At 39.8% G+C, this 14,339-nt stretch overlaps 2 protein-coding genes across 4 annotated transcripts in view; one reads left to right on the forward strand and one right to left on the reverse strand.

The window, feature by feature from the left end:
- The window catches only part of PMM2 (phosphomannomutase 2), a 37,123-nt gene extending 22,997 nt beyond the window's left edge, over positions 1-14,126 (forward strand). Inside the window, exons 8-9 of one of the 2 annotated variants that reach the window (XM_044659032.1) lie at positions 7,534-7,615; positions 14,044-14,126. In XM_044659032.1, the coding sequence (XP_044514967.1) occupies positions 7,534-7,615; positions 14,044-14,126 (165 nt within the window). Of the gene's footprint in view, positions 1-7,533; positions 7,905-14,043 lie in introns of those variants that run through there. The other variant, XM_044659033.1, reaches the window with a different exon arrangement.
- The window catches only part of CARHSP1 (calcium regulated heat stable protein 1), a 28,083-nt gene continuing 26,268 nt past the window's right edge, over positions 12,525-14,339 (reverse strand). For both annotated transcript variants that reach the window (XM_044659035.1, XM_044659034.1), the window contains exon 4: positions 12,525-14,265. In XM_044659035.1, the coding sequence (XP_044514970.1) occupies positions 14,103-14,265 (163 nt within the window). In that variant the 3' untranslated portion in view covers positions 12,525-14,102. The remainder of the gene's footprint in view (positions 14,266-14,339) is intronic.

Consider the following 14,339-nt stretch of genomic DNA (forward strand, 5'->3'; position numbering starts at 1 on the left):
AGTATCTAGAAGTCCTTGCCATCTATAGAAATTCCTCTTCACTTTGTACGCTGACCTGAACAGCCTCCACAGTGTTTATAGGCAGCCTAAAAATTGCAGGATTCTTACCACACTGTAACTATACCTTTTCATTACTCTTTCAATATTACTGTAGAAACAGAAAGGAATTGACTGGATAAGGCTAGGGTCTATTTTTTTTTTTTTTGCCTGAGTTGCCATTAATTTCCAAGAAGGCAAGCAAAGCTGTCAATTTAATATTATGATCAGATTAATTTTAGTTCAAAGTTATTTAAGCTGTTTTTTCCTCCACTCAAAAGATACTGTGCACAAATACAAAGTAAGATCATAGGACACAGAACAGGAAGGGAATTCAATTCCACAGCCTTCAGGAGGCCCCTTCTAGGTGCTGGGCATATAAGGATCTTATATTTTACTTAAGCAGTATATCTTATACACAAGCAAATACAAATTATATGTAAAATAATGCAGAGTAATTTCAAGAGATTCCTGACAACTTGAGATATTGGAGAAGGTTTTGTATGAGAGGTAGCAACTGAGCTAAGCCTTGAAGGGAGGTAGAGATTCCTAGAGATAGGAAGATGAAGATTGAGTACAGCGTTCTTCCTTTTTTTCCCAAGTCTCCCATCAGGAACCATCACTCCCTTCTCTGTGAAGCATTTCCTGTTCTCCTTCAGCTGAAAATGTTCTCTCCCTCCTACAGTTTCCAAGAGCTTTTCGAAGGGTTCTCTCCTTGGCGATCATCATACCCAATTATTATGGTTACCTATGTACAAATTATATTGCCCCAAGTAAATGCAAGTTCATTGAAGCCAGGAATTATTCATTTTTTAAACTCATTGTAGCTTCCATAAGTAATTCATAGTGTCTTGTTCACAGAATGTGCTTAGTAAATGTTTGGTGAATCCCAGTCTGAGGATGACTCCCTTTCCCAGCTCCTCCCACACCTAGTGTCTCTGTAATTGCCTAAGGTGTCACATACATTAAGTAGCAGTAGCAGGATTAGAACCCAGATATTCTGACTCTAAATCCAGTGTTCTTTCCCTACCTTGTTGCCAGAAATAATATTGCAAGATTAAAAGAAGGAAAACTACCAAACAGATTATAGGCTCAGAGGATCATAGGATTTTTTTTTTTTAACCCTTACCTTCCGTCTCGGAGTCAATTCTGTGTATTGGCTCCAAGGCAGAAATGAAGGTTAAGTGATTTGCCCAGGGTCACACAGCTGGGAAGTGTCTGAGGCCAGATTTGAACCTAGGACCTCCCATTTCTAGGCCTGGCTCTCAATCCACTGAGCTACCCAGCTGCCCAGGATCATAGGATTTTGAACTGGTAAGGACACAGTCTAATTTCCTCAATTTATAGGTATCAGAAAGTAGGATGACTTATACATTGAAAATTAGAAATTTTTAGAAATAGTCTTTGACAAAAAGTTTTCTTGGGGGCAGCTGGGTAGCTCAGTGGATTGAGAGTCAAACCTAGAGATGGGAGGTCCTAGGTTCAAATCTGGCCTCAGACACTTCCAAGCTGTGTGACCCTGGGCAAGTCACTTAACCCCCATTGCCTCGCCCTTACCCTCTTCTGCCTTGGAGCCAATACACACACAGAATTGACTCCAAGACAGAAGGTAAGGGTTTAAAAAGAAAAAAAGTTTTCTTAAAAATATTCATTGAAATTTAGTAATATTCTTATTTATATAATGTTGCCTTGAATTTTACTGCACTCATTTTTCTTTCTTTTTAAAAACAAGTCATTTCCCCTTCCTACCCACCCCACCTCAAAAGGCAGAGGCAGGTAATCGATTTTAGAAAGTAATAAAAATTTCCTCTCTTGTTTCTCCTCTTACTGAGATTATTCCAGAAGGCCTTACCTGAATCTTGCTGATGCTTATCCAATACAAGAACCTTTTGGTACTTTATACACAATAAAAATTTAAGCCCCATCAGTGGTCAGGTAACATATTTAGTTGTTCATGAATCCAAACCTTATTTCCACTACTAAGTTGCCCTATGGCCTTGGGGGGGACTTTGTTCAATAAAAGTATAGGGGATCATAGGATTTAAAGCTCAAAAGGACTTTCATAACTAACTAATCCACTCATTTATAGCTGAGGAAAAGGCCACAAGAGACAAAGTAATCTGTACAAGGTCACATCACCTACAGACCATAGAGATGCATAGTAACAGTTTGGAGCATGGTACTTCGGTAATACTTCACATTGATATGGTAATTAACATTTATCTCATCTGATCCTCATGTTATATGATATAGGCAGGGAACAGCATCATCCCCATTTTAGAGATGAGGGCACTATGGCAGAGACAGGACTCCTAACCCATCTTCTTGTTCCAAGTCCAATAATCTTATGGTAGGTACGGAATAGGATTATTAAGAGGTTAGTGTGGACAAACTTTACCAGAAGTCATATTTATTATTTGAAAATAGGTCTTTTGAGACAAAAATCACATTGTGGCTGATCAAAGTTAGATGAGCAAGTCAGCAAATAGCTGCCCAGCTCTTGGTGCATTTGCCTTCTCTAATGTTTCCCAAGAACAACTGTGATTTTCCCTGACCTGTGGCAACTGTAAGATGAATATGCACTAAACAGCTTCCAAGCTGTTCTGTCTGCTCCAGCTCTTCCAATTCCATGAGAAGCAGATTTTTTCCAGGTTCGGTATGGTCTTTTGTAACAAGGGGAAAGCATGAATTGTTAAATTTCGTACTACTGGTTCATTGAAATAAGTCTGCCAGCTCTTAGTTATCACTAAACATCTATGTACTTCTAATCCACCTGTGGCACTTTATAGATACAAATATTCTTCAATACTGTAAGCTAAATGAAAGCTAATATGACCTAACAGAGAGTTGAAATAGGAATCAAAAGATCTGTGACTTCTTCATAGTTTTACCACTGAACATGTCTGACCTTGATACTCCTGTTGAACAAATGACCTCAAGCAAATCATTTCCTCTTCTGGGATCTAGGTTCCTCCGCTCTACAATGAGAATATTGGGGGCAGCTAGGTGACTCAGTGTATAGAGAATCAGGTCTGGATAAAGGACCTGGGGTTCAGATCTGGCCTCAGATACATCCTTGCTGTGTGACCCTGGGGGCAAATCACTTAACCCCCCCATTGCCTAGCCTTTACCTCTCTTCTGCCTTGGAACTTATACACAGTATTGATTCTAAGAGGTAAGGGTTTAAATAAATAAATAAAATAAAATGCATTGAATTAGATAATATCTAAGTTCTCTTATAACTTGACATTTTATACAATCATCTTTCCCATGAATATGTAGTTCATCTTTCATTATAATCAATATTATAGACACAGCTAGATACTCTAGTAAATAAAAGTACTAGACCTGGAATCAGGAGGACCTGGGTTCCAATTTGACCCCGAACACTTTCTGGATGTGTGACCCAAGGCAAGTCACTTAACCCTATTTGCTTAGCTCTTGCCTTTCTTTCAAGTTGTTACTAAGAGTTGGTGAGGGTTTTTTAAAAAAATAATTAGTATCATAATTAAACTCTACTATTCATATTATCAAGAACATATGCAAATGTTAGAGAAAAAACAAAATCTAAGAACCCACCTCTCTTCAATACTCTCAGTCCCGTCCAAATGGCAAATGTTTAGTTCTCCCTATCATCAAGGCCAGTTACTCTAGGCCAGTGATGGTGAACCTTTTAGAGAAGGAGTGCCAGGTGTACCCTTGCCTCCCCTTTACCCCATATTCAGGGGAGGGAGGGAGGGCTCCCATTGGGCTGCTGAACAGAGGGGCGAGTGAAGTGAGGAATGTCCTCAGCGAGTTGGGGGGGGGGGGTGCCAAGCACTCCCCTCCTTTCTAGCTCTGCCACCTGTGAGCCACCCACCTTACCCACTGTGTGTTCCCATTGGGCTGCTGGGCAGAGGGGCGAAGGAATATGGGGAAATGTCAGGTGAGGTGGAAAGGGGGAGGGGAGCAGCTCTTCCCTTCCCCAGTCCTTCTGCCTTTCTAGTAACAAACTGGGGAGTGAGGGGGGCAGGAGGAGGGAAGACAGCCACATGCCCAGAGAGTGCTCTCTGTATGCCATCTTTGGCACCTATGCCATAGGTTCTTTATCACTGCTCTAGGCTTCTAAAGAAGAAGAAGAAGAAGAAGAAGAAGAAGAAGAAGAAGAAGAAGAAGAAGAAGAAGAAGAAGAAGAAGAAGAAGAAGAAGAAGCAAATTTCAGATAGATTGCTAGCCCAAATATATCAGATTCTCTGCAGGGCAATCTAATCTCTTATATTTATCTTCTCCTTATTCTCCATTTTTTTTCTTTAGAATATTATTTTTATCTTCTAAGAGACAGGTATTTCTAAGTTAAATCTGTCCTTCCCATTACCCCCTCATTGAGCAAATTTTAAAACAAGCAAAAAATAAAAATAAATCCCTTTAGGCATATCTATTTAGCCCAGCGAAACACATTCCCACATTAGTCATGTCTAAAATTGTATGCCAGGGGCAGCTGGATAGCTCAGTGGATCGAGAACTAGGCTTAGAGATGGGAGGTTCTGGGTTCAAATCTGGCCTCAGATACTTGCTAGCTGTGTGACCCTCGACAAGTCACTTAACCCCTATGCCTAGCCCCTTACTACTGTTCTGCCTTGGAACCAATACACAGTTTCGATTTGATGGCAGAAGGTAAAGTTTAAAAAATAAAAGTGTATGCCTCCTTCTGTATCTTGAGTTCATCTCATCTCCATCTGGAGATGATGTTTCATCTTTATTCTTTTGGACTCATGGCTTATCATTGCTCTGATCAAAGTTCTAAAGTCTTTATGTGGTTATCATTGAGTAAATTATTCTATTAGTTTTACTAACTTGTTTTGCATCAATTCATTAAGGTTTCCCAAGTGCTTTCTGAAATGGCCATTTCATCATGTCTTAGGACACAATACTATTTGGTTATATTCATATACTGCCGTTTATTTAGCCTTTTCCCTAGTAGCCTTCTCAGTTTTCTTTGAAGGTGTGTTTCTACACTTGTGACTTTTCTTTTACCAAAAGCTGTCTTCACCCCACCTCTGCCAGCACTGGAAGGCGCCAGCTAATGGGCAGACAGAGATCTGTTCTTTACAGCTCCAGGCTTCATTCTTGTAGATATTGTCCATCTTCCCTGTCCTTGTGATCCCTCTTGAACTCCACCCCATTCTGGCATACAAGAGGACTACTGCCACAGGAAGGAAAACCAATAGCTTTTGCAAAAACACTAGGACAAAAAAGTTCAAGTCATCTCCTTGAATTAGCCAGCAACCATTAAGATTCAGCTGTTTTGTAATGCAAATGCTATAATATGGCAGAGACACAGGCAAATACTGGCACTATCTTTTTCTAAAAGATGCTTTATGGGGTGTTTAGGCCTTGGTATGTCACAGGCTTTCCTTGACCAGTATTTATTAAGTGCCCAGTTGTGCATGGCATGTCAATGAGTGAAAACAGGAATTCACAACCCCCATCTCTCTCTCTCTCTTATCTCTCTTTCTCTCTCTCTCTCTCTCTCTCTCCTTCCCTCTCTCTCTCTTCTTCCCTCTCTCTCCCTCCCTTCTGTCTCCCCTGTCCCCTTCCTCCTCTCCTTTTCCCCTCTCCCTCTCCCTTAATATAGGATGAATAGCTATAAAAGTGCCCATATTAAAATGCTACATCTTTCTAGGTGCATCATACACAATGTGGTTTTTCATTGTAGGAAAATATGATCAGAGCTCTTATTTTCTCTTAGGCTTCTTGCTAACTAATCTGTGGCAAATGCCCAAGTCCTAAAATGACCTTCATTGCTATGACACTTTAACTGGTGAATATAACTATATCTATATCCTAACTATATCTTTATCTAAAGGACAACTGTATGATGATATATGTACAGCCTTTCAGCTTAAGAAGTTATATTAGGGGATAGATAGGTGTCTTAGTGAATAGAGAGGAGGTCCTGGGTTCAAATGTAGCCTCAGACACTTCTTAACTTTGTGATCCATAGCAAGTCACTTAACCTGAGTTCCCTAGCCCTTGCCACTCTTCTGCCTTGGAACTGATACTTATTATCAGTTCTAAGACAGAAGGTTAAGGGTTAAGAAAATAAAAGTTGTGTTGGAAAAGAACTTCTGAAAGAGGCACAAACAAGCCAGATTTTGTTCCTGTCATGTGAAAGTTATCATATGCTTTTTTTAAAACTATAAGAAGTCCATAATTTCATCTATAGTTCAGTTTTTTTATTCATATGCTGAAATGCTCAAGTTTTTTTGTTATTTGTGCAAAATAATAGATTTTAATCCATGTTACTAATTCTTCCATAAGTTTATTTACAAAGCAACTTGCCTTTGATAGATTTTAATTTCCATGGGTAGCAGATCAGTTCTTTTAGATAGTTCTTAGCCATCAATCCATTCCTACATTTACGGGGGAGAGGGGCGGCATATTACTGTGAAATTTTCCTTCATATTTTGCTGGCCAGACATGGAATCTGAAATCAGCAGACACTTCCCAGGGCTTAGAATATAATCATTGATATAACTCAATTCCTACACCTTTTTTCATTATACAGGCCAGACTAAGCCACTGGCAGCCATTTTTTAAAATTAAATTAGATATGGAAAAGCTCCAATGAGGCTTCACTAGATAATGTAATTTATTCACCTTGAGCTCTAGTGATGTGATTCATCAGAGACGGTCGCTTCCAAGAACTTCCATTTTAGCCATAATTTGTAAGGCAAATGATATGGTATTGGGGAAGACTGTTATTACAAATGAGAATAAAATTTTAACTTCAAGTGTCAGTCCTTTGAAAATACCAAATGTGCCTATATATTCACATTTTTCTTTGTTTTTATTGCATCTCCTACAGTTTTTTTCTGACTGCAGTTATTTATAATGCTGCGAATGTCATTTGTGTTAAAAGTTAGCTGACATTTTCAAAGTTTTGAGAGTGACATCATCTAGTTTTCCAAGAAAGAACTTTGGTATGATTTTTTTAAATGCCTTGAATGGATTATAAATGGAAGCAAATCACTTTCCTTTTCTGGGCCCTTTTCTGCAAAATAGGGGACAGATAAGATAGATTAAGGGCCCCTTACCCTTGCAGCCCTAAGTTTCTCTGTTTAATACCTATCAGTTTTGTAGTTAGAAGAAAAAGAACTAAACCAGTCCTCATACAAATGTTTTTTTCCTTTATAAATATAATTATATGTCCTAAGTTTATTTATGTTTCAAAGAAAAGGCTTATCTTTTTTTTTTCCAGCTTAGGTAATAACTATACAAACAAGTGTTTTATTTCTTAGTTATTTAATGCTTTTTTTTTAAAGATTGACTAATTACCAGTGTGTTTCTCCTACCCCCTGTTAAGTGTGTTTTACACACATTACGCAGTGTGTTTCTCCTACCCCTGAAGCTTTTGATTTCTCTAAGAACTTTTGAAACTAAAGTAACAACAGTCACATGTTGAAAAGAAGTGTGGATAGCAACTCAAACCTATTTATGTCTTTCCTTTGTTTATAGGGTGGAAATGACTATGAAATCTACACAGATTCCCGAACAGTAGGATATTCAGTGACCAGCCCAAAGGACACACAACGAATCTGTGAGGAGCTTTTCTTATAATCTTTCATTTCCTGACCTTAAGACTGAATGGGAAAAAGTCATCTTGAAACTATAGAGAAGGTTAACAAGACTGCTACATCACCATTTCAAACTCAAGAAATCTTCCCTTGCCCATCACCAATTCAGACACATTCAATGGGGCCTTGCCACATGTGGCAATGGTCATTGCCCTCAGAAAAGGAGAAACATATCTCCACTCTTAAATTAAAGTCAGACCCCATTCTCTCTCTCCTTTGTATCTGGAAAGACCAAGGAAACAGAAGAGTTCTGATATATGACTCCTAAGGCAACAATTGACTCAAAGGAATGTCTAAGACAAAAATGTTTTTCCCATTTTCTAGGGCAAAACTAAGATGTATAATTGTGGTATATGCTTGTCCCTTTGGAGAAGTTCTCATACTGGAACAGGAAAGGTGACAGTTTAGCTATAAGATACAAACTGACCAAATGAAGGGGTCCTGTGACAAATGAGTTTTACCCCTTCCCAAATTTAAAGTTGTGCATACACAGGTGGAACTCCACCACAGCAGAATAGGACAGGAGACTGTTTGCTAATGTTTCCTATGTGAAGAATTATGCAGTTCAAAATTTAAACCTACCCTCACTAAATGAAAGCTGCTCCTGCTGGCTTTAGGATTTAATGAAGGCTCCTTGTTTTCCCAAAACTCCATAGTGAGGTTGACTTACATGTGTTCAGGGCTTTATTCAAGTTGAATGACTGTATCCTCTTCTTAACCCTCCATTCCTTTTTGTGAATCTAATTTTGTATGACCAGCCAGATAAATGGATAGTTGACAGCTGGTAGAAAACCTGTCCCTCAGTCCAACACTGCTGGAAACTCTTACTCCTATTTGAATATTGCAGCTAGTCTGCCTGCTGTATAACAGTCATCTGTCCCTCACTGCCTTTGATGGAAGAAAATGGAAAACATCTAGCTAGGAAGTGGTTGTTGAGGCTAGAGAAGCCTTCTTTCCAGCACCCTACCCTTATGGGAGCCTTGGTTTATAGAAGCCAAGCTGGGCTCTTGAACATCCTAAAACAAAATGGTACTAGACCTCTCCTCCAAGCTTTCAGGAAACAAGTTATTCTTGTTTAGGTTGGTTAAGAAATACTCTAAGCTACCTCCTAGTTACTTAAAAGGTAAAAAAAAAAATCAATCCTAATCAGTTAAGCAATGTGAAGTTTTTCATCCCCTCTACCATTATTTATTAGTGAAAAATGCCATCTACTATTGGTAAACCCTCATACAGAACAATTTGCTTTAGAAGGGGTGATAACACCTCTGGTTTCACTTCTCTTAACTGCTTTAAGAATTCCTTATTTGAATTTTTGATAAAAAAAAAAATGGTACAAAACCAAAACCCCCTTTGCCCATACTGTAACATACTCCTGGAGAGTAACGATTTTTAATGAAGAAAATGAAATGGTTGAATGTCTTTTTTTTTATTTATTTAAATCTAAAAAGAAAACTCAGGCACTCCCTCTTTGCTGTTACTGAAAGAATTGAAGGATAGGTAGCCATACCAGCAGCACCAGCATCTGCAGCTGGGCCTTTACTGCCAGGATTTTGTATCAATCAGCTAGATTTCCCATTGACTAGCTTTCTCTCCAGCCAGCATCAATAAAACCCAATACTGATCTGGCCCATAGCATGCAAGTACAAAGAGAGGGAAGAATGAGCCTTGACTCGCCCCTTCTACCATGTTAGACTAGGGCTGCTCCTTGCTACCTTATGCGTAGGCATTGGGCTGGAGAAAAGTTTGGAGGTGGGGAGAGAGCAGAGGGGCTGACATTGACTCATGAATGTTCTCCCCACACCCAAAGTGTTATACATGGCATTTCTGATTAGTAAAACTCAGAAAATCTGACCAGCTAAAAGCTTAGTTTTTTAAACATTGTAAATGGTGTAATGATGTACAAAACAATTTCAAAATCAAAAATAAAATTTCACAATTTTTAGCAAAAGCACCACAAATTTGGTATGCATCTTCACTAACGTGTGCCGTGCAATTACAAAGTGAGTCATTCGATTACTTATGCTCTACAGATGAAACAGAATAAATGCACCTTCCCTCCTCTGCCTTTGGTGTTTGGTCAAACTGAAAGAATAGTCCTTAGAAAAGTTTTAAAAGCTGTCATTTTCTCGGCTCCCTTCCATTTCTAATACTTTGTAAACACTAATTAAAACACACCTCTATCTTACTTAGTACTTTTTCCAGCCCCACTGACCAGCTGCTTCCTAACACCCACTTCTGGGGCTGCTAGGTGGCTCAGAGGATACAGAGCCAGGCCTAGAATTGGAAGAATGTGGGTTCAAATCGGAACTCAGACATTTCGTAGCTGTGTGACCCTGGGCAAGTCACTTAGCCCCAATTGCCTGGCCCTTGCTGCTCTTCTGTCTTAGAACTGATACTAAGACCCACTTCTCTTTCTTCTATAGCCTTTGGCCTGTAGTTCAAAATTGATCAGTCTTTCATTTCTATACTGTTAAGCACCAAATTGAAGGAAAATTTCTCTTGCACATTGCTTTTTCCACAAGTAAAAATTTACTACACAACAATTCTTATGACCTAGGTTTAGACTACCTCACTGGATTCTAGGATAACATCTTACATTCATAGAACTGTTTAATGTTAGAGTTGGAAAAGGCCTTGCCTAGACTAATACTTAAGGCTCTTCAGTGCACTGCTCTTTCCAGCATGAAAAACCATTTCTAACTATTGTCAGGGGAGTTTTTCAAAGTTTAATTAAAAAAAAAAGAAGAAGAAGCCTTAAATTTATCCCAAATTATCCAAGTAAGCATCTTTCCACTTTTGACAATTGCCTCTTGAGATAAATATTTTAATACTCCCCCCACCCACCCTGCAAAAATCCAGAGAATTAGTTCTAGCTTCTCGAACCTGAACGAAAATTTATCTCTAAATCAGATTGTGTTCTCCTTTGAACTTTGTAGGATGTTCATAGAATACCTCCTTGAAGAATGGAGGAAGGTATTTATAAACCTTAAAGCACCTCATAGATGTGAGTGTATACTTATGGCACAGAGAGAGCCTTCATGTAGCATTCACCTCCTCATACACACACTGCCAGGCTCTCTGTAGGAACAGCATATAGCGTAGTAGGAACAGCACTGCCTTCGGAGTCACAGAGCCCAAGGCCCAGGTCTGCCACTTGACTTAATCTCTCAAAGCTTCCGTTTCCACATTGTGAGAGAGTTGATCAAGATGATCTACCTCTAAGTCCCCTCCTAGTTCTCCATTATTCTCTATGTTCTACCCAGGAAATTGTTAGGCACCTGTGTCTAGGCTCTGTTCGTAACCTAGAAAAACATCTTGGAAGCACAGTAGGCACCTAAATGGCAAACAGAACTTGGAAAACACAAGATCCTCTTGCAATTTGCTAGGACTTAGTCAAAGTAACTTCTTAGGTAGTCTTTCCATCTGGAATACATGTTTGAATGCAGCTTGAATGCATTGAATTTGTTATTAGAAGAACAGAATTCAAAATCCAAGTCACTCTCCCTGAATTTAACTATATTATCAAACAGATACCACCCCTGTGGCCATGGCAAATTGTTTAAGCAATCTGAACCCTGCATCCATCTGTAAAGTGAGAGGGTTATGGACTCCTTTAGGCCCTGTCATTCTTAGGGAGAGGAATCCAGGATGGGAGAAGGAGGTACACCTTTGATCCAGAATGCCAACAGGTTACAAATAAGAGGGGCTTGAGAAAAACAGCCCAGGAACCTGGGATCTAAAGCAATGACAATACCACAACCTTATACTTGGATTTTACAATTAAATTTACAATTTACAGAGTGCTTATATTCAGTCTTCCCATCAACCCATTGATAGCTATCACTCATTTTTCAGATAAAGTAACTGAGGCTCAGGAAAGTGGCCCAAATTCATATAGTCAGATGATGTGGATAGCTTATCTTTTTGACCACTAGGACCACTGATATCGAGAAATATAGAAGGAACTATAGAGGTTCACCTAGTCCAACTGTACCTACCCCCTCTTTAAAAATTTTTTGTTTATTTTATTCATCTTAGTAACAATAATAATTTAATTTTAATAATCAATGGGATAATTAGATGGCACAATGCATAGAGCACCAAGCCTGGAGTCAGGAGGATCTGCATTCAAATCTGACCTCAGACACACACTTCCTAGGCAAGGCACTTAACCCTGTTTACCTGTCCTTGCCCTTTTGTATCTGGAAAGTAAAGTCTAGAGATGAAGTAAACATGCCCAAGACCACTTGGTAAGACAGTTGCATTCTGAACTCAGGTCTCCAACTCCAATCCCACAACTCTTCCCATCCTATCACACATTAACAACTTGGACTTAATCTGTGTTCACTCCTTCTACCAATGTAAATAAGCTATTCCATCCTTAGCTGACAATGGAGCTTGCTAGGATCCAGAAAGTTCCTTACTTAATGGCCAGCCTTCTGCTGATGATCCTCTGAGCACAGTTGGCCTGGCTGCCAGACGCACAATGTGTCCCTGCTGATGACAAAACCTTTGCCTGGTACCATCTATCTTGGAGACCTGTGTTCAAATCCTAAGGCTGCTACTTAACTACCTACTTATCCTCCCTGGGCTACCATTTCCCCATCTATCAACAAGGAAGGGGTTGGGCTGAACAATATTAAAATGTCATTGGGAAATATTTAACCAAATAAAAACACAATGCAACATAATATTAATTTGTGGTTTTCTAAAGCCACTGTGTAGGGTTCTGTTTCAAGGTACTAGATGATGTCTAAGGTTCCTTCAAGCTCTCAGTTTCTAATCCTATGTCATTTTTTAAATCAGTGATTCTAGCAGTCAGCCCCTTTCAAACAGCGGGACTCTTACAAAATAAATAAGAAACAATAACAAAAGTTAAGGAACTTTACTTTAGCCATTTTCAACAAAAGTTAACAAGCAGTTAATTCTTGAACTTCAGTTTTAAATCATCAGCAAATAAGCAGTCATTTAAAATGATTTTTTTAATCATTATCCAGAAACCACAAAATTCAGAATATAGTATACATTTTTCCTTTTAAATAGCAACCACTGGAAATGCAGAAAACCAATTACAAAGAAAATCCAAAAGGCTCATTTGCTTAAAAAAAAAAGAATTTAAATATGTACAGTACTTGCAATCTTGTAGCAAGACAAGCACACACATGCAATTGTATCTGGTTTAAGGCAGAAACCTTAATCACTAAAAAAAAAAAAAACCTAAACATTTAATATGTCACATTTAAAATAAGAAGTCACCATTCAAAATATGTTTAAAATGTTCACTTTACTCAGGTTGTCAGAAAGCAAGCAATTACCCCCCCTCAAGTCAGCTAGTGTTGCAGCACAAACCTTAAGAGATGGTTTTGTGTTCTAAACAGGAGCCCTCACTGTAACACCTTTCACAGTATAATGGTTCAAACAGAGCACAAAACAGCCAAAAAACCAGAGAGGTGGATCCAAACTTGACACCTAAGCATCAAAGTCCAAAGGCTTCATTAGGAGCAGGGATGTCCTTGTATTGGGGCCTCAAAGGTAGAAAAATGTAAAGCTTTACAGCAGGAATGAGGAATTCTGTCTTACAACTCCGCGTGACTGAAACTCTATACAGTACCAAGATGGGATCCTGGGAGTTACATAGGGGCTGGGCTGCCTAATCTCCCATCAGTCCCTCTCCTCTGACCAGCTGGTTGGCCCTCCTGCTTCCCCACCCTTACACTGTACCCTCTCAAGAAAGGCACTGAAACAACTTCCTAAGAATCCAGAGATTCATTCCCCGAACTCAACTGCTTCTCCCCAAGTCTCCATCATCCTCAGGTCATCCCCATTCTAACTAATCAGTAATCCTGGCTGAAGGCTAAGGCAAAGGCTAAAACTAGCTAAGGACACTGAGAGGCGACAAGCTGAGTCACTATAGGATTGGGGGCTCAAGGAAGAAAATCCAAACTATCCATCATGCCCCTTCCCGGGCCTCTGTCCCAGAGTTCTAACCTGGTGGTGTAAAGGCCCCGGCACACACAGGTACAGGGAGCAGGTCCATCTATGTGGAGGCTGGAGCTAATAGTTGCCCAGCCAGCATGTTAGGAAAATAACACATCCCAAAAGGTTGCCCTTTCTAAATCTTCTTGGGCTTTAAAGTTTAATCCTCCACTCAGCTACTGAGCCTCCTCTTGTTAAAAAAATTAATACATTTCAGGGGGGGTAAGGCGTCAAAACACTTCCCCCCTCACCCCTGCCCCTGGCCCCTGGTCCCCCTTCTCCTTTCTTCAGCAATTAAGTCACATCTAACAATATGACCCTTGAGTTCCCACTCCCTTCCCACCCTTTGGCTGAAATTTACTCATAACTCATCTGTCTGTCCCCAAAACTTGTCCCACCTCCCCTCCCAAAACAGTGTCCTCCAGGAGAGCCAAGCTGGGGAGAAGAGAGGAAGCAGGGGTACCAGGAGGCCACCTAGGAACTGATGACATGTCCTGACCAGGTCTCATGTTTGGTGCCTGGTGCCAGGTGAGTGATGACAACTTCCACAGCCTGGTGCTTCTCATTCTTGGGTGGGATTGAACACATCTTGTAAGTGACTTCATCTCCTTCCATAGGCACGTATTCTCCTTCCACACTGTCAGGGAATAAGGCAGAAGAAAAACAGTCAACAGTCAGATGTGAATGTGTCCCAGGCCATCACAATGGGCT

Source organism: Gracilinanus agilis, chromosome 1 (assembly GCF_016433145.1).
Source record: "Gracilinanus agilis isolate LMUSP501 chromosome 1, AgileGrace, whole genome shotgun sequence".
Lineage (NCBI taxonomy): Eukaryota > Metazoa > Chordata > Mammalia > Didelphimorphia > Didelphidae > Gracilinanus > Gracilinanus agilis.